The sequence below is a fragment of the Strix aluco genome, chromosome 13 (assembly GCF_031877795.1).
Source record: "Strix aluco isolate bStrAlu1 chromosome 13, bStrAlu1.hap1, whole genome shotgun sequence".
NCBI classification, from domain to species: Eukaryota; Metazoa; Chordata; class Aves; order Strigiformes; family Strigidae; genus Strix; species Strix aluco.
Genome location: NC_133943.1, coordinates 384,198 through 412,007, shown reverse-complemented (window position 1 = coordinate 412,007; position 27,810 = coordinate 384,198). Strand labels below are relative to the sequence as shown.

Below are 27,810 nucleotides of genomic sequence, written 5' to 3'. Positions count from 1 at the left end.
TTTACCAGGAGCAGTACTATAGAAGGAATATGGAACTTCAGTTAAGATTACCATTAACGCACAAAAGCTTTTATCCAGTAGTCTCTGTAGAGCATGTCCTCCCTCCGGGTTAACTTTAGCTTCTGAAATCCTGTTCTGCCTTAAATTCTAGTGACCTCTAGCTGAAGAGTCCTGGCACTTCACGTGCTGCAGCCAGGAAAAGCCACTGTTCAGCTGTTTTCCAAACCAGAGCCCAGACCGGAACAGAAATCTTGCAGGGATTGGTGTGTTTAAAAATTTTCTTTTAACTCGGGCACCTGGGTACTGTGGTTTGCGTTATGAGAAGGATGTCCAGGATGGTTTCAGGACAAGCCACCTAACAGCGCGTAGCACAAGTGGGTGCTGAGGCTTGCTGGAGTCTGTGAATCAGGGAAGTCGCACGCACACACTTCCTTCCTTTAAGCTGGATCTGTTTAATAGCAGCAATTTTAAAATCACAGTACTTTTTAAAACAAAATGAACCCATGATACTGCCAGGATATCAGCAATTCTGCATTGCTTTAGAGGTTTTGTGGTGTTGAGTGGCTGAAACTTTAGCTCAACCCAGGAATGCTTTCTGCTGCATTGAGGGACTTTGTGTAGGGATGCTTCAGCAGGACAGAGTTGGCTGTGCTCTTTTTCCCCGCCTCTGCCAGTTACCTCATTAGTACAGGCATAATGGTTGCAATTTAAGAGACTACAGGCAAGGCCTGTAATTTGTTGGATGCACAGTTCCATCCCTTCACGAAGGTGTACAGCTGCATCCTACCTGTGAGTGGGTAGACTACTCTTGTGCGTCAGTAGATGGTGTCCTTCATGCCGCTCTCTTCACAAGAGAGTCCTTCTCTGGACACGCTCCAGCCCCCCAGTGTCTTTCCTGTGGTGAGGGGCCAAAGCTGAACCCAGTATTTGAGTGTGGTCTCACCAGTGCCAAGTACAGGGGGATGATCCCGTCCCTGCTGGCCACACTACTCCTGACACAAGCCAGGATGCCGTTGGCCTTGGCCACCTGGGCACACTGCAGCTCACATCCAGCCGCTGTTGACCACCCCCCCAGGTCCTTTTCCTCCGGGCAGTTTTCCAGCCGCTCTGCCCAAGCCTGTGGCGCTGTGTGGGGTTGTTGTGACCCAAGAGCAGGACCCGGCACTGAGCCTTGTTGAACCTCATGTGATTGGCCTGGGCCCATCGACCCGGCCTGGCCAGACCCTCTGCAGAGCCTTCCTGCCCTCCAGCAGATCAACACTCCTGCCCAACTGGGTGTCATCTGCAGAGTTACTGAGGGTGCCTCGATACCCTCATCCAGACCAGTGATAAAGATATTAAACAGAACTGGCCCCAGTACTGAGCCCTGGGGAACACCGCTTGTGACCGGCCACCAGCTGGATTTAACTCCAGTCACCGCAGATAGTTCAGAGGCAGGAGATAATGTTGGTTCTCCATTGGCCTGCTGCTCCACTGACGGGCAGGACTGTGTGTGGGGGAAAGAGGGTGTCCTGGGGAGATCAGCTCAGCAGCTGCCTGTGGCTAGTTTCCTCTCGCCTGTATGTTTGGTGTTGGAGATATACGAGCCATGAATTAAACCCAGTGTGGCCTGAATCTCTAGCACTTCTCAGGAGGAAAGCCCTTAAATGGCAATGCGCAAATGTAATGGGATGTGTGTCAGTTGGGGAAACCAGACTGAATCCCTAGCCATGGCTTGCTTCCTTGTTGGACTGATCCACGGGATGACGTTTTGGACACTTGAGATGCTGAAATTCTGCTTACTAGCATCCAGCCTGCTTCGATTGCTTTGTCTGTACCTCTGTGCAGTGAAAGAATGTAGGAGTGGATTATTTTTATTTTGTTGACGTTTTGAAAAAGCCTGCCTGAGTTGCTGTCCTGCCTGGGGGAGAAATTAATCCCTGTGCAGGGGACCAGCTAAGGTCCCACTGTCAGTTATACTTTGCTGTTTAAACAGGTGTAAATGGGACTTAACTGCTGAAGTGATTTGGGCTGGCTGTCTACAGAAGTGCCAGACAGTTTTTAACTCACATAATTGTCTTTTGCTCAAAGGAGCTTGCCAGAGCTTTTCTTGCTTTTTTAGAGGGTTTTTTGTTTTTTTTTTTTTAAAGCAGTTTAACTGAAAGGGGGCATCATGGCAGCTCTGATGATGATTTAGCAGCTGTTTGGGGTTTTTAAAGGTGCTGTTAATGGGCTCTAATTGCATTTGTTAACATGATGTGGAAAGCTAAAACCCTGCAGGAGGAGATTAGTTTAACCCCCTTTGCCTCTCAGGCCTGCAGTTAAGCAGCCAGCCAGGGACAGAACCTGGTACTTGTCAACCAAACTCTGCTACCAGTTACACTATTTCAGGCTGAGCGGGCTCCAAGCGTAAGGCAGAGTGGGGAAGGGTCAGTCCTACCCTGAAATGGCGGGGATGACCGAAGCCACCCAGAGCAAACCAGCTTGAGGCAGATGCAGTGTGATGCCTGTCAAAAGGAAGCTCAGTTTACTTGGAGTGTTACTGCAGAAACCAGATCCAAGATGCAGGGTATCACTGAGGATAAGGCCTTGTTTAAGCTTTCCCAGAGGTGTGCTTTGTCCCAGTATGTAACAGCTATTTGATATTTCACTCGGCTGAACTCTAATATGAGCATGTGCAGCATGAAGCATTGCATGCTGAAAAGCCCAAGCAGGTCTTAATGGTTCTTCAGCAGGCACTGATGAAATGCCACGTGGACCCTTAGTGTTATTCTAACAGCATTTTTGAAGAATCCCTGATGTCTATATGATGAGGAGCTGGTAGTGGAGACACATCATTGCTGCTTCAAAGCACAGTTCCTAAAAGCCAGTGAGGAGCCTTTCCTGGTAAAAATTCTGGGGAATAATTACATTGCATTTGTATGACCTCAGGAAGCTGAACAACAGGTTAAAGAAAGAAGGAAAAAGATCAAGCTGTAATGCAAGGTGATTATGCAAAAAAATGAACAAGAACAGATTATTTTCTTTTTTGAAGGCTGAGAAGAGCTGACCGCCCTGCTGCAGATTGCTTGCTTCAAAAGTGCAGCTTTCTCACCCTAAAGGAAACATTTCTCCAAAACTTGGAAGCATGCAGCATACTGTCTAACCAGTATGGCCAGCTCAGTGCTGTGGTCAGCAGGGGCTGTTCACTCCTCCCATGGCAGGGGGACGCCTGAGTGTCTCCTCTCCTCTTTTGCACAGTCTCTCCGCAGGCCCAAAGGAGACGTTAGCACAGGGTTTAGAAGAGCTGTGAGTGAGCTGTGCACATGGTGAACAGGAGTCAAGTGGTTTCCACTTTTGGCAGTGGCGGTGTGGAAGTCCCTTCCCTCGCGGGCTTTGGGTTCCTCTGGCACACCACGGGGTGAAGGAGCACTTTGCAACACAGTCCCGGTACATGACTAGAGGTTGGGCAACAGACCCCTGAGCCAGGGCCAGAGACATGAGAAGTCTCAGGGGAAGCAGCTGACATTCGAGATGCCGTGATGTGACTCCCCATCTCCCAAATTGTTTAATGTTTTCTCCTTTTCTGGTTAAAGCTAAGACCCAGAACAGATGGGAAATACCCAAGTGCTCTTGGCTGTGGGAGGAATTTGGGCTTCATACCTCACAGGAGTGGGCCACTTTGATTCCTGAGGATAAAGGTAGCAATTATGTCTGTCAGATATAAACTAAAAAAACCCTCCAATCCCTAACAGGGCTTTTCATTGTTTAACTTCTCCATCTCTGACTGGAGTTTTCCAAAGCCTTTTATTCAAGCCAATGTATGATATTGGCACTGTTTCACATGATCTGCTGAAGACAACAATCTTTTTGTGCACTGTCACATTCAAAGTTGTGTCCTTGGAGGAATCGTCTCCTCTCGTGATTTTTCTTAAGCAAATCTCATCTCCTATGACTTCTGAGGCCCCTTCAGAGGAATAATATAATTCCTTCCTGCCCCAGGAGGGTTTGCAGTCTGTTATTAATAGACAGTAGTTTGATCCTCAGCTGGAATAAATGAGTCCTTGCTTCCCTATGGGTTAGACGGGTCAATTAGACGGACAGATTTGCCCATCCAGAAAAACCTCGCTTCCTGCTCATGGGAGAGCCAGTGCTGCTGGAGGGGAGCCTGGGTGCTCCCTGCCTGCCGCTGTGAGCAGCGAAGGCAACAGGCTCCAGGAGCTGCTGCAGCTGCGGGTTTGGGAAGCGTGAGCCGTCAGCTCCCCACTCATGAATCCCCCCCAGCAGACTTCACCCTCCAGAGATGACTCTGGGTGGAGGCATCTGAACCAAGAAGAGTTGCTGTCGGGGTGAGCCCAGAGAGGAGAGTGTCAGTCAAGAGTGACCCTCTGTGGCCAGTGGCAGAACTGCTGTCCCTGGGTGGAGACCTCAGCCCTCCAGCACTGAGGGGTACAGACACCTGCAGATTTTGGTGGGGGAACTAAATGAAGTAGATTAAAATATTCAACATACCAGTTTTAAGCTTGATTATATATGTATATCAACACCTATGCCTTTGAACCAGCATCCACCTGCAAAGCATACAGAATTCCTCTAATGCAGTAGAAGCTTTGGGCACTCGTGTGAATGTGAGCCCACTTTTACCACCAGAGATGCCAGCAGTGGATATTGAAATCTGACACAAGGAAGACATACCATAATGTTAAAGTTCACCAGAGGGTTACAGCTGAGATATAGCTGCTAAGTATAATCTCACTTGTTTTAGGGCTTAAGGTTCCACGAAATACGTACCATAAATATGCCTAAACTGCTCTAGTTTTGTAAGCCATTGCTAAAAATTAGCTTGGTACTTGAAACAAAAATATAGTTGGCTGAATAGCTAAAATCGTAAAAGAGACTTAAACTTCTTTCTTTTTTTTTTTCTTTTTTTAAAATTCAGTGGCAGTAATTAGGTGCTTCTCCCTCTGACCTGTGCGGAGCCTGGGGGGTTTGTCCTGTGTGCACAGGCTGGGTGGGAGGGGAGGATTTCGGGATGCTTCTGGTTTGTGTCAGGAGCCTCTGGGAGCAGAGGGACCAGCCTCGCCTCCTGCCGTTAGAAGGCACCAGAGATCTGCCGTGGTGCTCCCGTGCCACCAGCCAGGGACAGCGGGCGTGGCTGTTCCGCATGATGGGCGCCTTGGGGACCCCACTCCTCTTCCCCGCGTTTCTGCTTGGCACGTTCCGGTGCAGGCTCGCCCCGCCGCTGCCTCTCCTCTGCAGAGAACTCTGCCACACTTAGGAATTTCGCTTCTGCTTCCCAGCTCTGCTGTGTCTCCAGGAGCACGTCTTCAGCTGTTGCCCAGAGATGTCTGTGCGCGGTGGGAGTCCGTGCTGGGACAGGGTATCTGCTGCTGCTGTGTGCTGGAATCCTCATCTCCTCTTGGTGTTGCTGCTTGTTGGTTGTGTTGTAAGAAACCCAAGGAAAATCTATACAAATGGCTCTAACATAAGCTTTCTAGCATATTTTTGATGTGTAGCTCCTAGCTACACACATAGGCCAGGCGGATGCTTCATTTTCCTTCCGGGCAGGTAGTTCCCTGCATTCAGCTGTGACGGATCTGTATACCATGTATTGCATATAAGAGGGAATTTCTAGCACTTTCCCTAAATTTTCAAGTTGGACAAATGGGTGTCAGTAGAAATGAAGGAGAGCTGTGAGTGTGACCGAGGTAGCAGAAAAGAGAGCTGCAGTTCGTTATTCCCTAACTCATCTGTACACAATGCCCCTATTTTGTGCAGCAGACTGGTAGCATGTTACACAGGTGAGTGACTTGGTTCAGTAAATGGGGGTCTGCTTTTGGAACAAAGTCCCTCTTTCTCTTCCCACTGAAAAAATTCCTCTACTTGGGACATGCCTCCTGTTTCTGAGTTGACAGAGTAGGAAAGCTTCTTAAGAAAACTGGGGGAAAAGTTTTACTGATTTTTTTTTTTTTTTTTTTTTTTAAAGCGTGCCTTCTTTTCACTGCAAACCCAACAAAGCCCCAGCTGAAGGAGCTGAGGTGCTCTGTCTGCCATGGAAAATGAATCCCATGCCAGCTTGCAGCCAGTGCTGAGCTGAGCGTGTTTCCTATTTCCCAGCGGTGGCTGGGCTCCGTGGCCGGGCTGGGGCGCAGAGGTTGGCTGTTCCTTAGAAGCTGTTGCGGGAGAGCTGCCTTCTGCCCTCTCATCTGCTATTTCTTTGGCCTGCTCCGGAATTTGGCCTTAATATTTTATTTCTGTCAATGTACAAAGGTACCAAAACTTTCCAGATGACCCACTCTGTAGACAACAATTCTGAATTAATACTTCTGCAACACTTTCACTTCTGATGCCACTAACTGTACTGGTTTTGTTCTGGATTCTAGCTTTTGTTGAAAACAAAATCTTAAGAGAATAATGATTCTGTGAGTAGAATAGTGATTCTGTGATTCTGTAATGTTTAGAAAAGAATTCTAATGACTTAAGGTAAAAATTTTCAAATTTCATTTAAATCACTAATGTGAAAGATCAGATAGAAAGGATCCTCAATCCAGCACATTTTAGTCCATTCAGGAAAAGCTGCTTTGAACATCAAAAGGCTGCAGGTGGATGCTCGGAAAGGTAAAGTCTTCCCCTGGGCAGGGAAGGGAATCTCAGGCCTCTCCTGTTTGCTGGAGCCATAGATAAATCATTAAACATTCCCTGCAGCAGGAACTTGTTATCCCACCCACCAGAGACGCTTTTATTCCAGCCACTTTGTTATTTTCTTTCTGTGCAGTAACTGCTGGATCCCCACCCTCGTTGCAGGGGAGCGCAGGCCATCGCCCAGGGACAGGAGCCGGGGTCCTTCTGAGGGGGAGCCAGCCCGTCCCCAGCACCCTGGTGAGTTCTGACCCCTGGCTGGGTGCTGAGGACGGGTGCTCAGCGCTGCAGTGAATCCAGCCCCTTTCTCCTTGGCAGCCCATCTGGTTATTTTTCAGACAATTCGATTTGGTGCGTTTGACTACAATTTGAATAGTTTTAGGGGAACCCAAGCCATGTTTCAGCTTGTTGGTTTTTCTCCAAGTAATACATGAATATGGCTAGAACTGGATAATTATGCTGACTTCCAGCTGTCCTGAGGCAAGGACCGCGCTCCCTAGGAGCCCCAGGAGTCGGAGCCCACCCCAAGCACTGAACGATGAGAGAGGAAAAGCCAAAGAATACGGGCAGTGATGGGAAATGTGGTGTCTGCCGTTTTTCAGGACCCTCTCAGATAGGAGCGTGGCCGGCACAGGGGACGGCGTGTGCCCGCTGGGGCTCGGCCTCACAAGGCGTGGGGTAGCGGGGCTGCGCTCGGCCGGGCCCGGCTTTGCTGCGGGTGCCAGATGGGCTGGGCTGGGCTGGGGTGCTCCGCGCCCTGCGGGGTGACCCCTTCCCTTATCAAAATCAACGGCAACCTCCGGCGTGACGGGGGTTAAACCCCGACCCGGCCGGGGCCGCAGCTCGGCAGCACCGCTGGGAACGGCTGCGGGTCGGCTCCGCCCGCAGGCGATGTCAGGGCGCAGCGCAGGTGCCGGGGGGGCCGCGGGGAGGGGATTGGGGGGGGGGCGGGCACCTTCCTCTGGGCGCGGCGTCCCCGAGCGTGGGACAGCGTGTGTCCGCGCTGCCGCTGAGGGGGAACCCCCGGCAGGGCCGGGTGCCCCGGCCGGCACCCCGCGGGGCTGTCGGGGGCTGCTCGGGCTCCTCCCGTGCTGCTCCGGCTCCTCCGGGCTTCTCCCGGCTCCTCCGGGCTGCTCCGCTCCTCCCGGGCTGCTCCGGCTGCCCCCGCTCCCCGCCGCAGGCTGTTGCCGCCCGGGCCAGGAGGCTGCTGGGTCCCGCCGGCGGCCCCTTCCCCTCCCGAGGTAGGTGCCTCTTCGGGTGCGTCTGCAGCCCGGGGTCTGCCTCGGCCCCGGCTCGATCCGCTCCCCCGCGGCGGGGGGGCTTCGCCTGCTGCTGGCGGCGGCGAGCGGGCGGAGGGGCTCAGGGGCTCAGGGGCGAGCAGGCAGAGGGGCAAGCGGGCACGGCTGGGGATCACACGGCTCCCGGAGGCGAGAACCGAAGGTGACACCGATAGTACCTGCTCTCGCCCTTCCCGAGCTTCGCTGTGGCTGCAGAAGAGTTCAGGATAATCTTTAGTTTCTCTGGGACAAAAGCGGTAGGATAATGTCATGTATTGCTCCTGCTGCCCGGTGTCAGTTCGACAGAACAGCAGCAGCACTTCGGCAACGAAAGGGTGGTAAGAGAAGTTATTTGTGAACCCCTCGAGTTAGGGGTCCTCTTCCGAGGAAGCTCAGCAGTCGCCCGTCGGTGATAATTCTAACAGTGCAGCTGGCTGCTCGCCGTGGGTGCCAATGCCCAACCCTTCCCCGGGTCCTGCTGGGCTCCTTTCCTCCTCAGAGAGCGCAGCGTGAAACCCCGCAGGGCACTCAGGTGGTCACGTTTCCTCTGCTTTGCTTTGGTTTTCCTTGTATCTGTTAAGGTACGGCGTGCGGGGCAGGGTGCAGGCGTGCTGGCCGTGGCACCCCGGGCCTACCCAAGCAGCTGCTTTCTCACACCCGTAAGATTTCCGCTGTGGCCGCCACACGGGCTGAGGAGACCCCGGGACCGCGGGGGAGTGGAGCGAGCGGTCCCACCCAGCACAAAGCTCACGGGGAAGCGTTAGTTGTCTTGGCCCAAGGGAAACTAGTGATTTTAATAATTTTGTGACTTTGCAGTGTGAAACAGGAAAAGATGTATCATAACTGTACCCTGGGTGCACTTTATAAAGATACAAATCCTAGTGATTATTACTTGGATTAGTTTAACTTCAAGAAATACCTGTGCTCTCTCCTCAGAGCTTTTATGTATTGACGTATTGTCAAAAAACCATTAAGTTGCACATTCCTATACCAGAAAATGTCCTTGAGCAGCTGACCTTGTTTGACACCAGTAAGAGCACTGTGATGTAGCAGCATCGGTATGTGAACCTGACTTATGGCTATTGCATCTGAGGGTGTATTTTGCCTCCAAAGACCAAGTCTGGGGGCTTGAAAAGGTGCTGCTCTGAAGGCTCGACCTGTTCCCTTCAGAGTGACCAATGGGGATCATAAACATCTGCTGCTTCATTTGTTTTATTGTTGGATCTTGTTTCAGTTCTCTGAGATGAGAAATCAAAACTTTAGGTTTTTTAATAGTTTGCACTGGGGTTTTTTTTGCCTTTTGGGAAATGCAAACTCCACTGCTCTTTGCTGGGAGTAGAGATCTGTGTGAGCTGCAGCAGCAGCAGCATGGGTGGGTTGCAGTTGAGATCGTAAAACACCGTGGAGAGAGTAGGAGCGTCCTGTGTGCTGCCTCTGGTCTGTTCTGGATGCCCCTTGGTGGTGCTGGGAGAGACTGGGGAGCACTGAGAGCCCCCTCGACTCCCGCTGACGTGGAGCTGGTGGATACCATTGCAGGCAGCCAGACGCCGCTTGGGCAGCCGCTGCAGGTTGATCCACAGTTGGGTTCCCAGGATTGTCATCCTGGGGATGAATTTTACATCGCTGCAGCCCGGTTCAGGAAGACCCCCAAATAGAGGCGCTGCTTTTAAACTTCAGGCAAGCTTTGACCCTCGTTTTAAGGCAACTGACCTCGGCAGGGTGTGAGGTTGGAGCTGAGTTCTTGGCTGAGTGGTGGAGACAGTTAGCTGGAGAGAGGGAGCTGAGTGTGCTGGTGCGGGGCGCCCACAGCATCCCGTGGCAGCCCCAGTTCCCAAGACTGTCCCAGGAATTCTCTTTTCTCCAACATTTTTTTAATGGTTCCCCCCTCTTGTGCTTCAGTAACACGATTTTGTTACTTTAAGGTAAAAAAGTGAAGCTACTCAGTAGCTGTGTTTCAGAGTGTAGATCTGAGAAAAATGAGTAAGGCTGCGTTGCATCCTTAAATGTTCAAGGAAAATAGGAGTGTCCTGGACAACACTCCTGGCTGGACGAAGTCCCGATTGTGCTGCTGTTACTCCCTCATTTGATTCTTTTAGGGTTTTGTACATCCAACAAGAAATAAGCGTGTATTTCACAGGGATGTCAGTATCAAAAATAAGCATATAAAGGTGCTTTACATGTAAACACTTTAAAAATAAAACTGCTACTGCACCCATCTAAGGATGTTCAAGCTATCTTGAGTGTCACTAAACTGTACAGAATCATATTCTCCAGTATACACACGTGTTTGGGGAGAATTGGAAAATTAAAACCTGTGTTGTCTAGTGAACAGACCTGTATTTCCACAGTGCAAGAGGAAAACCCACCACTGCAGCCAGCACTGAACCATAAATCAGAAGGTTTTCTTTTTTGTTCATAGCTCATATCCAAAAAATTTTTTAAAGAAACTGTGTGGTAACTACACCTTGATTTTCCATGAAATCTTTTCATTAAAAAAAAAAAAAAGTATGATTTTGCCTCAAATGAAAGACTTCTGTAACAGCTTAAATCAAAAGGTTGACTCTTTGAATTTCTTCTTATAGAGCTTTTACAGTTCCATATGACCTCAGGAGTGCCTTTCTGATTTTATTCAGCCAAGTCACTCTGCCCATTTATTTTGGTTACTGACCTCACTGCAATTGGTCATTACTGAAGCTACAAAATATCGTATGTTGGATGATGCAGCAAACCTGAGCCAGATCCTCAGATCTTGTGGTCTGTTTCCACGCTTCCCTTAGCAGGCAGCAGTCCTGGTCTGGGTTATAAGGTGATGGTGTTAGTGGTTTTCTCTAGTAAACTCTGTTATAATGTGCTTTTCCCCTGATCCTCAGTTTTGTCTGAGTATCACCTCCAGTGATATATTTGCAAGTTGCAAAATGCTTCTTAATCCAGAATGATGGTGAATTTTTGCCTCCTGCCTTCTCCAGGATGCACCAGCAGAGCTTTGCCCAGGTCTGCTGGGAGTGACCTGCGGGCGACACCGTCCTGGGGACAGCGGCTTCGAGGGTGGTAACGTAGCAGAGAGGTGGAGAGCGCTGACCCTGAGCGGGACACACCATGGGAGCAAATACCTCCAGCAAGTCGCCACCCTTCCGTGAAAGCGAAGACGGTGAGAGTCTCTCCTAGTTGTTGTCTGGGGCTGCAGAGTCCACCAGTGCCGAGGCCAAGAGTCGCCGCCAGCTCCAGGCTGGGGTTGCCAACGCCCAGACAAGGTGTGTCGAGGCATGCGGCCATTGGCCTCCTGCAGAGCTGAGGTCAGAGGGTCCCGTCGCCTCCCCACGCTGCAGCCCGGCACCGGCAGTAACTGTCAGCAGTGAGCTGGTCTCTGGGATGCTGCCAGGTGCTCCGAAAGGGAAGAAATGCTGCTGTGCTGGGGGCAGGGGAGGGTTGCTCTGGAGATCAGAGCCCAGGCACTGGTGCGAAGTGTGGCAGGAAGGTAGCCTGAGCCACACGCCTGCCATCCCTGCTGCGGGCTCGCTGGGAGAGGCCTGGCCGGCAGCGGCAGAGGTGGAGGCTCTGGTGAGCACCCAGCCGGGCGGCTCTGCCCGCTGGCACTGGGAGACCAGCACACAGGCTTGGCCAGCTGGAAAAGGAGAACACACTGCTGAGAGCAGTACTGGAGGCCAGTGTCACTGTGCTGCCAAGATTATAGAGACACTCATTAAAAGGCCATTCCATAAATACATTTACTGTTGCGTGAGTCAGCTTGCTCACTGCCATATGGGCAGGTAAAATGATAAAATGTATATGTAGGTAGATACAAACACTTAGAAATAAAAGTAAAATATATGAGAACCTAGATAACTGGTAAACTGCTGTCCTAGAGATAAGAACTCCAGCCAGGGAGGACGTAATCCTGATCACTGGGGACATAGGGGAAAAGGAGGGGATATTGGCCCAAACCTGGTCTCTCTCTCAGCTCCTTGAGGAAAGAGGTCTCGAAGAGGAACGCGCTGTCGTTGGATGTGCAGTGATTATACCCCGAGTAGCACTGTTAAAGCCTCCTGCCCCAGGCTGTGGCAGTCCCGCTGCTCCGTCCCCGCCCGCAGCTGCCTATGCAGGCGGCTGCTCGGGGAAGGGAACAGTCGTTCTGCGTGGCAGCACGTTCCCCTCGCTGTGCCAAACCGCCCTGCTCCGATCCAGCCCTTCCCCGTGCGTCCCAGTTTGTCATCCCTCAGAGATTTCCCACCTTGGGGTCTGCGTTTGCTGCTGTCGCCCTCTGGGCACAAAGGCAGCCGGCGAATCGCTCCGTCCTCGCGCTCTGCACTGCTGCGCCCGCGCTGCCAGCTGCGCCTGTGGGGCTGTGGTGCCCAAGTTAGTGATACGATTGTGATTTTTCTTTGGTTTTCATAGTTTTTTCCAGTTACTTCAGTGGAAAAGAAATTGGTGCTGTGAGGCTTTCCTGGAGATTTTATTCCTGGTGCATCTAAATGCTCAGTATTGGCATCTCTCATAAATAACTACCTGTGCTTGCCCAGGATGACTTGCACTTTTCACGTTCCTGATTGCCTTCCTCGGGGTGATATGTCCTGGCTGTGAGAATGGCGGTGACAAGTTGAATTTTCCTTGGAGTGGCTGGTCTCTCTGCTGAGTCTTTCTCTGGATCCAACGTGCTTTGTGCGGTATCAGCTCCTGAGAAATAAATAATACCCCGGGCAATGCAGTGACCTGTGCGGGGTGACTGTCCTTGGGGCAGTAAATTTTCTCAGACAGGTGATTTCTTGTGAGAGCCAGTTCTGTGCTTGGCCAGGGCTTGGTTTCAGCAGACAAAACCTGGCAGCATGTGAAGCTCCTGTTAGCTCTGTGGAAAAGGGCACTGGCCTTTCCGAGTGTGACACGCCGTGCCCCCTACTCGGTGCGTTTGTGTGTCGTGCTGGCAAGTCAAGGGAAAGGCCCAGTCCTGACCATCTCGAGTGGTTCAGTGTTGGTCTGTCGAGTTTCAGTAGGCTCAGGGGTCACCCTTGCACCCAGATACAGTGGCCAGACTGGTGCAGTTGTGCTTTCGTGGCCCTCTCCAAATATAAAAAGCAGTAGCAATGTTTTTTCTCTTAATTAGTCATATTTTAATATACTGGGGGAGGAGGGAAACCCAACTGAAATGGGGATGTCCCCTATTAACTTTTCCATTATCTTGGCAAATTTGTGACCAGAGACTGTATCACTCTAGATGTCACAAACTTGTCCTTATTCTAATTTCAATTAAAATTGCAACAAATTAAGAGCTGCTGGGTGCAGCAGGAAGTGGCACAATGGCTCTTCTGCTCGGTGGCACTGGCGGGTCACTTCGCTGGGCTGTGGCCGGCGCAGAGCGGTCCCACCTCTTCGGCTGTGCCATGGAGAGACTTTTCCTTTGGCACCTGCGTGGGTGTGAACAGCAATAGCGAGTGGTGCGAGTGCTGCAGTGCCGGGCAGGCACCTGTCTCTTCACAGCCCGAATTCCACCTCTGGCAGCTCCGTGCCGCAGCTGCCGCTCGGGCCATTTGCCTGGTGCTGCTCGCTGGGGTGCTCCGGGACCCGCTGCCGGGGCAGGCGGGGGGGGGAAAAGTCCCCATCTAACGAGTGCTTTGCCATTGCACCAAGAACTGGGGCTGCTTCTCAGAGAACCATGCCGTAGTGTTCAGGGATTTCATTTCATTACCTCTCAATTTTCTTAAAAATAAAAAAAACTTCTTGAAGAGTACTCAGGCAGTTGCAAGAAGGTGAAACCTCTTGCAAAACAAGGTTGTTAAGGAGCTGACTGGAGGGTGAAAACACCTGGATTGTGCCATGGGCAAATTGCTTCACCTTCCCGTGCCGTTCTGCAGCAGCGGGCTCCCTTCTCCTCCCGCAGCCCAGCTGCTCACTCATGGAGCGTGGGCCCCTTCAGCAGCGGGGCTCACACCTCGCTCGGCATCCACCGGCCCTCGCTGTGCACACACAGTCCTAACTCCTCTGGTGTATTTTTCCAAATTGCTGTTGCTATAATTTGGCTCTTTTCTGTGGCACCGTGATTTTGTTGTTTGTTTGGGTTTTTTTAAGATGGACTTCTCAAAGGGGCTTTGTTTGCCTTCGGCTGAAGTGGGATGACAGGATTATTTTTCTCTCAGCGTTTCCTCTGAGTAGGCACAGTGGTGGGTAATAAGCTAGTGACATGAAAAGAAGATGTAATAACCAGACAGAGATTCAGTGCTGCAAGTTGATCTCAACTCCCGACGTAGTCAGGATAAGACCATGTTAAAAGCTGGATTTTGTTTGTGCTGCTTGTGGGCAAAAGGGTGTGCAAAGCCTCCCGGAGGATGACGGCCAGATATTCTCCCCAGCTGGCCAAATCTGTTGGAAGATAAAGCAGAAATAGATAGTAGGTGAGGACAACAGCTGGGTGAGATGGACGTACATCATTCGGTGGGCCTTTGCCAGCGTCCTCTCCAGCCCACCACCCGCTGCTCTGACTTTACTTGCCCAGGACTGGGAAGAGCGTTAGACGTGTCTGCGCTCCGCTGCCTGGATCTGCGCCGAGCTCGGCTCCCCAGTGCGGAGGGACTCGCGTTGCCGTTCCTCATTCTGTGGTAGCGCTTGTTTTCCTGAGGCTGCAGAGCAGAGAAGGGAGGGAGGGAATAAAATGAAAATGGGGGAAATTACAGTGGCAAGAGGAAGACGAGTCATAACAGACTGTGCAGTGCTGTGCTGCCTTTACTGGGGCGGGCAACAGGGGTGGGAGGACCTGAGCCCCGAAGCATTGACCTCCACTCGGCAGTTGGAGTCCAGGGGCTTTGGCAGGGCTGATTTGTCTCTGATAAGGATGTTTTTCATGGCTGGTTCTGTATTTTTTTATCTAAATATTGTTCCCTGAACCTGGGTTTAGCAATACAACACCCACTTTCAAAATGCTGTTTCATGCTTATGCTTCAGTTGCTTTTTTACAGCAATTGTATTATCTTCCTTGGCATCTCTTAAACATAATTTGTCTGAGTTGGCATATCACATGAATTTTCTCTCTGAAGGGCAAATGATTTGGCTCTTTCGTTGTTTTAGATGCCATCAGGCAGTGAAATGAGGCGTGTCAAATCTGTAGAGGTGGATTCAGGACTAAGAGCATGTGTTTGGTTCCTGATTCGGACACCACAAATTTCAGTACTCGTTGGAAGTGAGACTCAGGGTTGGCTCACTGGGAAAACTGGGGATGGTGAAAGCTAAAACAGAGAGAGGTTAAAATGCGAGCCTACATAGTTTGAGAGTCTTAAATAAAAACCATGCAATTTAGCTTTCTTACGACCAGCTCAGTTATAGACTCATGTTTAAAATGTTAATGCAAACATTAATATTAAAAGACAAGGAGGTAGAGGGTGCTACACATTCATGAAAGCGTTCCTATTAAAAGACAAGAGACAGAGGGTGTTAACATGCAGATCTGGCTGCTGCCTTAGCTCCTCTGGATTTGCAGCTGGCCCAGATGTTAAATCCTGGCTGCACCTCTGTGCTCTGCCCTGCTCTTGCTGAGCCCCATGTGGGGTCCCGGTGCCAGGGACCCACGAGTCCCCTCTCCCCACAGCCCTGGGCTGCACTGGATGGTGCGTAGCTCCTGCAGCGAGCCTCTCTCTGTAGCGGGCACAGAGGGTTCCTTTCCCCTCTTATTTGTCCCTGCAGGTGATAAGCATCTTCACTCTCCCTTTGTGTTCTGCAGGTATCCACTACCCTTCTCTTGGATGGTCTGACTGGTAAACAGATCCAGTTAAACTCAGTCGTTATCAACTCGATATTTGCTGCTGTTGTTCCAGGTTTGAAAAAGAGGAGCACAAGGCAAACAAACTCCACGATTTCAAGCCCATCACATCGGTGGTACCTCTCAGCTCCAGGGGTCATGCTAATTAAAGCTGATGAGTTGTTATAAATCCATCAGAGGCCTTTTTCTGAGGAATGAGCATCTGCGTGTGGTTTGGTTCAGCCAGCAGTGGCTGGTTAAGGAGTGGGTCCCTGAGCGTGACCCCCCCTGAGCTGACGGGTGCTGGGCACCACGCGGCTGCACCGGCATCTCGGAGGAGCCTTAGCAGGGGTCAGAGCACTCCAGGAATCCCTGCTAGGGTGCCGTATCCAGCAGTCGGCAGCAGGTTTGAACCAGTACAGTTAATCTGTGTTTGCTGTATGGTAATTTGATTTGCTGTTTCTCTGGATCTATTTATTGCCTGAGATGAAACACAGGCAGCTTCATCCTGGCGCATCAGAAACACTTGATATGTAGGGTCCTTCAGATGAGCACTTCACAAAACATTCTCCCTTGCTGAGCAGATGGTCACCTCCCAGCTCCAGCCGGAGGCCAGAAGGTGAAGCGAGATGCACGTTCATGTTCCTCCCTCCCTGTTTCAGCACACAGTCTGCAGAGCTGCTGCTCTCCTGTTTCCTTTCTGAGAGAAACAGCCGCTCCGGATGCAGAGGGGGGCAAAGCTTGCAGCCAGGGCTGCTGTGTTTATCTTGCACAGTTATCCCATGGTGTGGCCTAGAACGTCACAAGAATATGAAAATCCAGCTGCCCATTTTTGTCTTTCACATGGTATAAATGTTTGATGGACTAAACTCCTTTGCATTTGGTTTCAGCAGGAGCAAGATGAGGCTTTTGTGTTTAACAGGCAGGGCAGACTGAAAACATTCACTCAGTGGTTCCTTGCCTGATCTGCCACTGGCAAAGGCTGACCCAGGGAACTTGCCCTTGCAGCTGAGCTGCAAAGAAAAAAAGGCTGTTAAATGCCAAGTTTTAAACAGCACCCGAATCTCCAAAAGCAACAGAAAGTTGCTAGGGTATCCCTTGTTTTTCTCAGCTCTTATCTTATGGCAAAAAAGTAGAAAGAAGGTAATATCATCAAGCATTTGCTCAGCCATTTAATATTCGAATGTTTGCTCTTTATTGCAGTCACCTTCGACCATTTTGAAATTTTGCGAGCTATTGGGAAGGGCAGCTTCGGAAAAGTAAGTATTTTGTGAACTAATCAGCAGTTGGACAGCTGGAAATGTAGCTGATTGAGAAATGGGTGAATTAGAGGCTCATATGAGAGTAAAGAAATAAACCCCTGCATTGTCAGTGAGCTTTGACCTGAGTTTCAACTCCTGGTAATCAAGAAGGGATCAGAGCCTGATTCCTCATCCATTCCGTAGCCACAAATTGTATTACAGGAGATTAAAATGAGAAACTAATAAATCAAATGAGCTGAATTTCATTATGTTTCTGGATAAGCATTTTCTAAGATTTCCCAGCCATGCTGATGCATCTTCATTAAAGAACCACAATCAACATGACAGGCCTGGCAATTTTTTTAAAAGAATATTTCTCTGTGAAACACAATGTTTGTTATTAAGCATCAGGTTACGGTCACACATTTTATTTTTATGCTGTTATGGAATTCCCCATTTGTATATGCTGAGAGAATTCTGGAAGGTCATTTGCCCCTTGGTGTAAAGGCCCACTCATGCCAGAAATGGGGTGTGCCTTAGGTGCAGAGTGTGACAAAAATCTCTAGACAAAGAGATTTATTTGGTGGTGAAACAAACATTGACTGTAACTTTTCAAATTCGTCCCAACCTCATCAACTGTTGTGGAAATAAATCTGAAAAACCAGTCTGTTTTGTTTTGCACTCCTAAAAACTCTGAGTCTTTAATTGAAGCAATGTTTTGTTCTAGATTTGATGAAATATAAGGGTTAAAATTCAAACCGCAGTACCCCTCAAAGCCCAAGGTTCATCATGAGCTGAATGAAAATTATCAAGAAGGGGGAGTTCAGGAGCTGCTCCCCAGTTTCTAACCTGTAGTTCTGTGGGGGAAGGGACTCTTCCCAAACAGTAACTGATGTGTGAGGGATGGACGTGACTGAGATTAGTTAGTGCTATTAAATAAAATGTTGGCTTGTGTGCAGTCACCTGTCTCATATCTTTGTGGTGATAAATTCCTTCTCCTCACCTTCCCCCCCAGCAAAATTTCTTCTTTGGCTGAAAACTGGGTGAGAGATTTACTGGCACTGTCCAGCGTTGCAGCATCAGCGTACGGAGCTGTGACTTGGCAGCTAAAGGCCCTGGAGAACGTTCGTGTGACTGTGTTTTACCTGCCTAAATTTGCTGACAAATCATCTCTGATTTATCCCTTGATTTGATCACTTAGGTCTGCGTTGTGCAAAAGAACGACACCAAGAAGATGTATGCCATGAAATACATGAATAAACAGAAGTGCGTGGAGCGTAATGAAGTGAGAAATGTTTTCAAGGAGCTGCAGATTATGCAGGGCCTGGAACACCCCTTCCTCGTTAATTTATGGTAAGATATTGCTCCTTTCTTACTGGCACGGTCAGCGCTGTCAGGTGGAGATGTTTCTGAGGCCAGGCCTCGAGCCAGCACTGGGAGTGGCGGGTGTCTCACCGGCAGCGGGTGGGCTGCGCGGTGCTGGCGAGCGGTGCCGATGGCCGGCAGGTGCTCTGGGGAACACGTGTGGAGTCCCCCCCCTCACCCTGGTGCCCACACTGCTCTGGGTGCAGCCCAGCACACGGGTGGCTTTCTGAGCTGCCAGTGCACGTTGCTGGCTCACAGGCAGTTTCCCATCCGCCAACACCCCCAAGTCCTTCTCCTTGGGGCTGCTCTCCAGCCACTCCTCGCCCAGCCTGGATTTGTGCTGGGGATTGCCCCAACCCATGGGCAGGACCTTGCCCTTGGCCTTGTTGAACTCCATGAGGTTTGCCCGTCCCCCCTCTCCAGCCTGTCCAGGTCCCTCTGGCTGGATCCTTCCCTCAGCGTGTCACCGCACCACACAGCTCGGTGTCGGTGGGGAACTTGCTGAGGGTGCCCCGATCCCACTGTCTGTGTCCCCAACAAAGATGTTGAACAGCACCGGTGCCAACCCCGACCCCTGAGGACGTCACTCGTCACCGCTCTGCACTTGGTCACGGAGCCATCGACCAGAACTCTTTGAGTGTGATCACCCAGACAATGCCCATCTTGAAGAGCTGAGTGGGAGCCCAAGGGGAGCAGACAGGGTTCATCCCAAGCTCCAAGCTGGATTTCCACTGCTGTATCGAGTGACCGATTGCTCGGCCAGCTGGGACTTCGCGGCAAGTGAAGGGAGATTTACGGACGATTTTCACCGAGCACCAGCACAGACGTGACACGGGTGATGTCTGGAGCTGCACTGCTCGTGGTTGGAGGGGCAGCTGTTTCAGCCCATGGCCAGCCTCCCCGGCGGTGTGCAGCGTGTGGCAGCGCTGCCATCTCCCTCCTCATGCGTCCTAACTGGGAGCGTTTATTAGCTCATAGCCGCTGGCACCAGCTGCTAAATGCTGAGTAGACCCCTGCGATTCAGGAAGAAGCAATAACTAAGCATTAGTGTGAGGTCCTCCCCGACATAAAAATGCGCAGTCCACACCTCCTGGGCCCTTTCTGGTCTGTGCTGGCAGTCACTGCCCCTTGCATCCTGCACAAACACACCTGGGAGCCATGCCACCTGCCAGCCTCCTGCCATCTCCCGTCATGGCCCTCAGCAGGAGATGAGCAGCAAGCTGCGTTAGAGTGATGGGTTTGGGGGGGTTGGATGTGGCTTTGCTTTTGAAGTGGCTGTAAGTAACACATTTGACATTAAAACATTGGGTTCCTCTTCCTCTAGTGAGCCTGCTGGTTGTTGTTCAGACAAACTGCTCTGGCTCTTTATGGATCTGAAGCTAAATTATTGTAATCTCAAGTATGACAATAGGAGTTTAGTTGCAGTGGGAAACGGGGCATGGAGAGGTCATGGAATTGTTTTTCCCCAAGTGAAAAAGTTCCAAGAAATGATGAGTATTCCCAGAGGTACCATATCTCCCTTTATAACCTGTCTTTTTTCAATATTGTCATCCTTGAACCCTGCTTATGCCATTTTAGGTACTCGTTCCAGGATGAAGAAGATATGTTTATGGTTGTAGACCTGCTGCTTGGAGGGGACCTGCGTTACCATCTCCAACAAAACGTGCGGTTCCAAGAAGGCACCGTGAAACTCTTCATCTGTGAGCTGGTGCTGGCCCTTGACTACCTCCAGAGCAGGCACATCATCCACAGGTCAGCGGAGACCTCACAGCTGGACTGGTGCTTGTGGGCTCTGGTAGGGGCAGGCTTGTTCCTCTTTGACATGAAAGGGCAAATGGATGCTTAAGTGCTAAACAAAATATTCTCCCACATACATTTGCTTTTATGTAAAACAGTAGGCTTCCCGGAGAAGCCATTTCATAGACAACCGAGAGCATCTTATTTCTCCCTCTGGGATAGCTATGATACAGCGTATTTGTTTTGTTTGCTGATCCTGAAAAAAGCTGTCTCTAATAGGTTTAATTAGCTGTAGCTCATTAGCTGGTCCAGGGGGGATAGGCGTCAGCATTCAGAATTCCCTGCTGTCACACTCGAAGGTGTCTCCCTTTTGCTCCCCGCTCTGTACCGCGCTGAAAGATGAGGAATGGGACCAAATGCAGCTTTTTTCTGTATGAGGTTAAATCCCCTTCTAGAAGTGGCAAGAGTTTCTTTTTGGCTACCAAGAGTTTTCATGGCCAGTTAAAACATATTTGAGCTCTCCCCACACATTCAAAGACCTGCAAAATAACAGAGGAGGTAGAGCTCTTCCGTGGCTGGAGAGGCAGGGTTTGGCTCTGGACGGACAGACGTGCGGCTCTTTCCTGCTGGTGCGCTGGGCAGTGCAGACCTCGGGGGTCCGAGGGTTTTGACTTAGTAGCTGCTAACAGGGGTGTAAACAGGGAGGGGCTAGCAGAGGGTTAAAGGCGAGGAGAAGATAATTTCGTTTATAAACATCACTCCAGAAGAGCGTTCATGTGAATGTAAAAATAAAGCATGGTACAAAATTCAAAATTTAAAAGACCCTGGTAGTTAGCAGGGAAGGAACATGCTGTTGAAGGGCTGGTGAAGATTAACGCCTGTTCACGGCTGCAGCGTTTGGCCACCGATTCTGAGACACAAAAGCAGAAAGGCTGGTGCTCAGCGTGCCCGCAGCGAGCCCCCAGCAGCTGCAGAGAGCCCCAGAGCACCCAGAGGTTCTGGAGCCCGACCTCCCTGGGGACAGTGCCCACTTTCTCAGGAATCTCGTCTTTCCTGCTGCTTATTTTGTTTTGTACCCACATAGGGCTCTTGACGACCCGAGCTTGGCAGGCAGCTGCCCCATTCTGCTCCGGCGGGCGCTGCAGCGGTCTGGGACACGGGGCTGGCACGCGGTGACAGGGACCTTGCGCTGGCCTTCCCCACCCGGCACCTGCTCCCGGCACCGAACAACGGATGAGCATGAATGAAGTGCGAGGTGCAGACGGTGCTGTCCCTGTCCAGGGCAGCGAGGGGTAAATCCTCCCGCTGCTGGCTTGGCCTGAACAGGCTGAGTGGGGCACGGGCCTAAGGGAAGCACAGGGAAGGAATCCTTCTCTATTAGTGGTGTATTACAGTCAGTGCTCATAGGACTGAGGGGCCAGAGGTTCCTCACGATCCGCCACTGTAAGAACGAGTCTGCGTGAGGAGCAGACTGTTCCTGGCAGGGATGAAGGACGTGGGAGCTGCGGGGGCACGGGGTGCCTGGGGGGCTGTGGGCCCCGTTCCGGGCCGTGTCCCTGCCCTCGCGTCAGCATCGCCGAGGGCGGGTGCGAAGAGGACAGCCAAAAGGCAAAACTCCTGGGAATTCCCAGAGGGTTGTGTGTAAATATAGGTGGGAGAAGCTGAGGTTTAGGCTGCAGCGTGTATTTCAAGGAGCTATGCGTGTTTAAGGTGATTCGTGTATGGCAGTAGGTAAAATCTGCGAGTTATTTAAAGAACACTGTAATGCAAGTTGTTTAATTAACAGTGTAACCCAGTGGGACAGTATGAGATTGATAAAGTGACTCTGCTGAGTCAATTACACCACAACATCTGTAACTGGGAACATCAGGAGACAGAAAAGGGATTCCTTATTTTGTCTGAACAAAGCTGTGTGGAGCCAGCAAACAGACTGATGGCTGGAATTATTTCCCACCTACGTGTAGAAGAGTGGGAAAAATTTGTTATTTTTTTCAGGCTAGGAAATGGTATAACTAGTTTCTAAAAATAAATATACAAATAATCAATAAACAAAATTATCCCTGTTCATTGCTTGCATCATGGGAGTGATCTCACTGTGCTGGGGTAGTTCCACAGGCTGCATACCAGACTGAGATCAGAAAAGGCCCCAGTGGAAATAAAAAGAATATTAAAAAAAGGTTGAAAACTGGGTGAGAAACAAAAACCTGTCTTTATGGTTCATTTCAAAATATTTTTGTATCAAGGGATTCAAAGAATCCATTTTTTTCAAAGTCTTTTTGCTGAAACATTTCTTAAATTTTTTGCTTAAATTAGTGTTTTCTCAAAAATACCAAGTGTGGCATCACTGTGTTTCGCTTCTGCCCGCCTGGACTGCTCAGCCCTAGCCTGTGGCACAGTTCTGCTATGCCTATGGGGAGAACCAGCTGCTTGCCTGCAGCCGCCCCCCCCCCCCCCTCTACTCTCTTGATTAAATGGCCAGGTGCTGGCTCCAGCTGATAGCAGGTGAATGGGGACTGGTGTAATGAGCTCATTAAAAGCAGGTAATGTCTTGTAAAGTCACTCGGGTGGACACAGGAGGCGTATCAGGTGTACATTCTCTGCCTTCCACAGAAAGTATAGGTATTACTGTTTTGGTTGGGGTTTTTTTTTAGTTCAGGAACAAAACCTGTGGGCAACCAATTTGTTTCTGGAACAAAGATGTTAAAATTATTTGGTTTTTACTGAGGAAATGGGGAACAGCTCTCAATAGAGTACTGAAACAGATTAAGAAGTAAAAGGAGGAAAAAGAGAAAAGGAAGCTCTGATGTTGTAGGTGGACTGCCAGTCCAAACCTCAGTGGCCTTCACAGCCATAGCCCTGTACCACCACTTCTGCTTCTGTGGTTTGATCAGCCATCCTCTTATCCCTAAACCAGACCCTGCAGGAACAGCAGAGCTGAAGAGCCCAGCAAAGACGCCTTCCAGGGCGTGATGTCTCTGGAAGGGTGTCCCTCCGGAGCCGGGGCTTTCCTGCAGTGCCTGCAGCCATGCTTTGTGTCACTTTTCCAGGCTAATGGCTGTCTCCCTTTCTCTGCCTTTTTTCTTAGAGACATCAAGCCTGACAACATTTTACTGGATGAGCATGGTAAGTGCCAGTTGCTTTGTGGTCGTGCGTATGCATAAAAGCGGAGTCAGTTAAAGTTTAGGTGCTTGCTGGTTTTCTCATTGTGTGTTGCTTTCTCTCCCTCAGTTCAGTTAGGAACAGGACTGTGCTTTCATTGCTGTCCTTTGCTTTCTGAGTGACTGTGTCTTGCGCCTTCAGGGCCCTGGGCACCCTGTGATGCTGTGGTATTTCTGGGGTGCCTTAGTGTTTAATCAACACCTCCTCTGACTGGCCTCATGGTGTCCCTAGAAGGCATTGGCAGGGATGACACATTTTGGGCTGCTTGTGGTCAGGTGTCTAGCAGGCCTTAGATTAAGACCTTCTTGGCTCTTGCTTAAAACTTACTCAAATTGTAATCATTTGAATGGAAATGCTCACGTAATTGCAGGCTGTGTGTAATGTATGCTCACAAACAGAATGAATTATGGTTGAATAAATATTCTTCATTCAGGTATTTTCTTTTTCCTTGAGTATTTGACATTGGGAGGGAGCTCCAAAGAGGATTTGGGGCTAAGTCTATTATGGATGTTGCTATCATTTTTTCCTTAGTCTTTTTCTCAGGAAAAAGTCTTTAACTATACTCTTGCATTACTCTCTAGATGCATTTTTTTGTCCCGGCAAAGCTCTCTCAGTGAAGAGTTGTCTGATATTTATTAGCTTTTAACTCATTAGAAAAACACTTTGTCATTTCCTAGTTTTTGAAAATCCGTGTAACTGGCTTGTTGTGAGAAATCTTCATTAGCAGCTACAGCAAGGCCCTCGGAGAGGGAGAGTCAGTGCAGGGACAAGGTGTTTCTGAATTCGTTATCACTTCAGAGGCTGCAATAGAGATGCTGAAGCTCCCGAGGAATCAACGTGGCTCTTGTGTGTGACTAGGGTTGCCTGGCAGCACCTGAGCCCAGACTCTACCCGTTTTGCATATGACCTCTAATTTCAGAGTGCTAGCTAATTATTTATTTAGGAGCTGTCAGCAAAGCTGCTTCTGCCTCCAAGTGCAGCAGCCTCTCTCCTGCCTCACTCAGCACTTCTGCCCTTGCCCCGTGCACAGCCCGATGTGGGGGCCTGGACTCACCCCTGGGCTCCCCTGGCCAGGGCTGTGCAGGGCCACGTCCCATCAGTCCTCACCAGCAGACACTCTCGGGTGACCTGTCACCATCTTCCAGGAACCCCTGTGCCCTGTAGGACTGGGGTGGCACGGCCACCGAGAGGGAGCTGGAAGCACCAGAGCCATGGAAATGTAGGTCAGCATTCCCCAGAGAGGGGGAAAACAGAGGGGAGGAAGCTCTGCTTGTCTCTGCAGTTGCCTTCAGTTCAGCAGGACGTAACCTGCAAACTTCTGTAATGACACTGCAATTTCGGTTGATTTTTGAGCCTATTCTCTGCTCGCTGTGATGTTTTAACTATCTGTTGCAGAGGTTTCAGAGTTATTTTCTGTGGATGTGCCCTTGACTTCAGTGTCCTGCTGACTATGACTTGCAGTATTTCTTTTCTTCATCCATGGCAGCAAAGGTGTGTCCTCTCATGCATACAGAAAGCTTTGTGCACACACAGTTCAGTTTTTTCTTATCCCCAGAGCAACTGCTATCGTAGCGTGTTTATCTATATTTAGCCCAGTAGATTGTGCTTGTTTCTCAGTATCTCTTTCCCGTGGAATGGAGCTGCAGCTCCCCACTCTCTCTCCTCTCCCTTCACCAGGGTTTCACAACTGTGATCACAAAACATATGCTATTTGCTAACATCAATTTTTTATACTGTTCTCGACTGACACCCGTCCCCTGCGAGTATGATGCACCTGGAGGCCTTTAGCAATCAGGCTTCATCCTTCATTTTCTAGATTCTTCTTGCCCCTTGACTCTGCCCTTTGTCCCATCTTCCTTTCCAGCTGTGAGTCCTTCACCCTTTCAGATTTACATATCGAAAGCTGCCCATGTCTGATACAAATTGCAGCCCCCTTTTTGCTGCTGTTACTCACTGATGAGGCTGCAGGAGCCTTTGTGCACGTCCTCTGATCTTTGTGTAGGAGGCGGGTGTGAGTTTTTGCTCATACAAATGCCTCTCGTGATGCCACACATTGAAATGGGTTGTCCTGCTGCTGACTAGCATGAACGTGCATTTGCCTCTGTCACCCTGCTCGGTGACAATCTGTATTACCATCTCCATTTCAGATAAGAAATTAAAGTGAGCCATAAATAAAGTGGAATATTGGGCAAGTGTCTGTCTGTGCGATAAATCAAGCGGTTGTTCAACATCAGAGATTGGGATCAGGTCCCACAGTGAAAAATTCCTCAGCAGATGACCACCTTCAACAGTCATTCCAAGCAGAAAGTGATTTTCTCCTTTAATAAGTCTATCTATTTGGCTCAGTGACAGCACAGCTCACCTGTGAATAAAAGACCGTAACAGCTGGCAGTTTCCAGGAATGGTGACTAATTCATCAGGAGTTTTTGGCTAGGTCATTTGTCTAATAAAATTGAAGAAAAACTCAGTTTTATCTCTAGGAAAACTGAGAGGTTTTTTGCAAGAGCCCTGTAGTGGCTTTGCTCAGTATTATTTCTTGTACCACTGTCGAAAGGTTCTCGAGGGCAGCGCTAGAAGGGGTGAGTTCACACCGAGGCAGGCACTGCACGCGTAGCCCATTTGCGCTCTCATCCCAGCCCAGTCTGTCCGAGAACCTCCATACCCCGCAGCTCCTAATGTCTCTTGTTTCATATTCTTTAAAATGCTGTCTTCGTTGAATCTGCAGAAGCCTTATATTTTTTGCACAAAAGATGCTCTAGAAAGGTGAAGGAATTACGTAGTAACAGAGGTGCTGGATATAGTAAGAAAATTCTTTGCCTTAATGCAGAACTGAGGGCTTGATCCAAAAGTGCCAGTTTCAGGCAGACAGGATGAGCTTTGGGCAGGACCTGGGTCCCAGTGTACAGCTCTGGCTGGGCTGTTTCAAAACCAGCTGCAGTTAGAGATGCTGAGCAATCAGGAGAACACAGGCCTTAGAGTCTGAGCCTAAAGCCCGGCAGCAACACCCAGCACATCCCTCCTGGTTACCAGTAGCTGCCGTCGCTGGTCACCCAGGCCACCCTGTTCTGTAACGCTGCTGCCGCTGTTCAGCCTCTCACACCACCCGGAGCCGCCTTCCTCAGCATCGCTGGCTTGATTTGGTAATTTCCCAAATGGGCTAGTTCATAAACCGTGGTATTTATTTGAAGAGAATCATTTAAAAGATGCATCCAGAGGAAGGGATGTTTGTGCTTGGAATATCAAATTCTTAATCAGTCTTTATGATTCCTATTTAGGAAAACAGCTCACCGCAAAGCGGAGTGAGAGCTAGAGATGAGAGAGAGCAATGCAAGGACGTAGAGGACAAGACAGTCGTATGTCAGTCTGTTCTCTGAGGTACTCCCCAGCGATTTGACACCCGTTCTGTAGTGGGCCGACTGAGGAAGAGCAGGCCTGGCTGGTTTCGTAAGGCAGGTGTGAGCAGCAAGGAGGGACACCCCGCTCGGGCACGTGTGCTCCAGGGTGCTGCTGCGGGGTGCGGGGAAGAGGCTCCTGCGCTTTACACACGCACGTCTTGGAGAGACTCAGGCAGGAGCGTGGCATGATACAGTGTTTTTAGGTAAAATCACAAATTCTACTTTTATTCCCCAAATTTTCCCAGCTAGATCAGGTAGTTGCAGCAGGCAAACTTGTATCCCTGTTCTCATAAAACAGATATATAGGCACAACTGTAAAGATTTACTTAAATGTTTCATAGCATGCAGAGGAGACAACGGGAGTTCATTACCAAAGCATCAACTTTTAGACATATAAAGGTGATCTTATTCTACTTTAACTCCTGAACTAAAGCAGCAGTGAATTTCTAGCTGTTGAAGCTAATGACCGAGGGAAGTGTTGTCATAGCACCTCCACTGTAGAAGGCCACTCTGCAGTTAGAGGAAACAGCAGCAATTCAGCCACCCTCTGTTGTTGCAGAGGAGGGTGGTGAGGCTGCAAAACAACCTACAAAACATCTGATGCATTTGGTAATGAGCCCACCTTTGTCAGGGATGAGCAAGTGCCTTGGGAGAAGATGCACAAGGCCAGGAAGAAGAGAGAACTGCCTGAATTTAATCAGAAAAATTAGGCTAAACTAACACACAAGTTTCAAAGCAGTTCACTGCAGTGAAGCCAGCCCTGTATTGATCATCTGTGCTGCAGTACATGCTTAGTCTGCTCACTGGTACCAGTTCAGTGAATAAAGAATAATAAATTAAGTGCTTGGAAAAAAGAAAAAAAAAGCGCAAGCAAAAGAGCAGGCAAGAGCTAGGTGGAAGCATTTCCTTTCGCATCCCTGCAAATCACATCCACCTCATTTCCTTTTCAGTTTGCAGGCAGCAGTTGTGCGTGTTGTAGCAGTGACAGCAGAAACCCTTCCTCCCCCCCAAGTGGGTTTTCATCATGTCGGAATTTCTTGCGCAAGGCTCTTTTGCTGCCAAAGGTGTTTTGTTCCATTCTAGAGACATCCTCTATGGAGGAAAAGGGAGAGAGTGCTTAGTACCTGGAACACCAAAGGGCAAGTAGCTAGAAAGCGAAAAATATCAAGGATTTTTTTTTTCAAAAACATAGTGGAATTTTTTCTGTGAGAAAAGTTCAGTTCTCTTTTCCCCAAATTTAGGACGATTCAAAACAATCATCATTAAATGATTTCTTGGAGAACTCCATTTTTTTCCCCCCCAAAGGGTAAATGAGGGGATAT

At 49.7% G+C, this 27,810-nt stretch overlaps 1 protein-coding gene across 4 annotated transcripts in view; it reads left to right on the top strand.

Moving 5' to 3' along the window:
* The first annotated feature begins 7,585 nt into the window (after window positions 1–7,585).
* STK32A (serine/threonine kinase 32A) overlaps window positions 7,586–27,810 on the top strand; it is a 29,069-nt gene continuing 8,844 nt past the window's right edge. For 2 of the 4 annotated variants that reach the window (XM_074838308.1, XM_074838307.1), the window contains exons 1-6: window positions 7,586–7,838; window positions 10,841–11,022; window positions 16,795–16,850; window positions 18,034–18,185; window positions 19,776–19,949; window positions 23,020–23,057. In XM_074838308.1, the coding sequence (XP_074694409.1) occupies window positions 10,971–11,022; window positions 16,795–16,850; window positions 18,034–18,185; window positions 19,776–19,949; window positions 23,020–23,057 (472 nt within the window). In that variant the 5' untranslated portion in view covers window positions 7,586–7,838; window positions 10,841–10,970. Of the gene's footprint in view, window positions 7,839–10,840; window positions 11,126–16,794; window positions 16,851–18,033; window positions 18,186–19,775; window positions 19,950–23,019; window positions 23,058–24,488; window positions 24,573–27,810 lie in introns of those variants that run through there. The other 2 variants (XM_074838310.1, XM_074838309.1) reach the window with 2 other exon arrangements.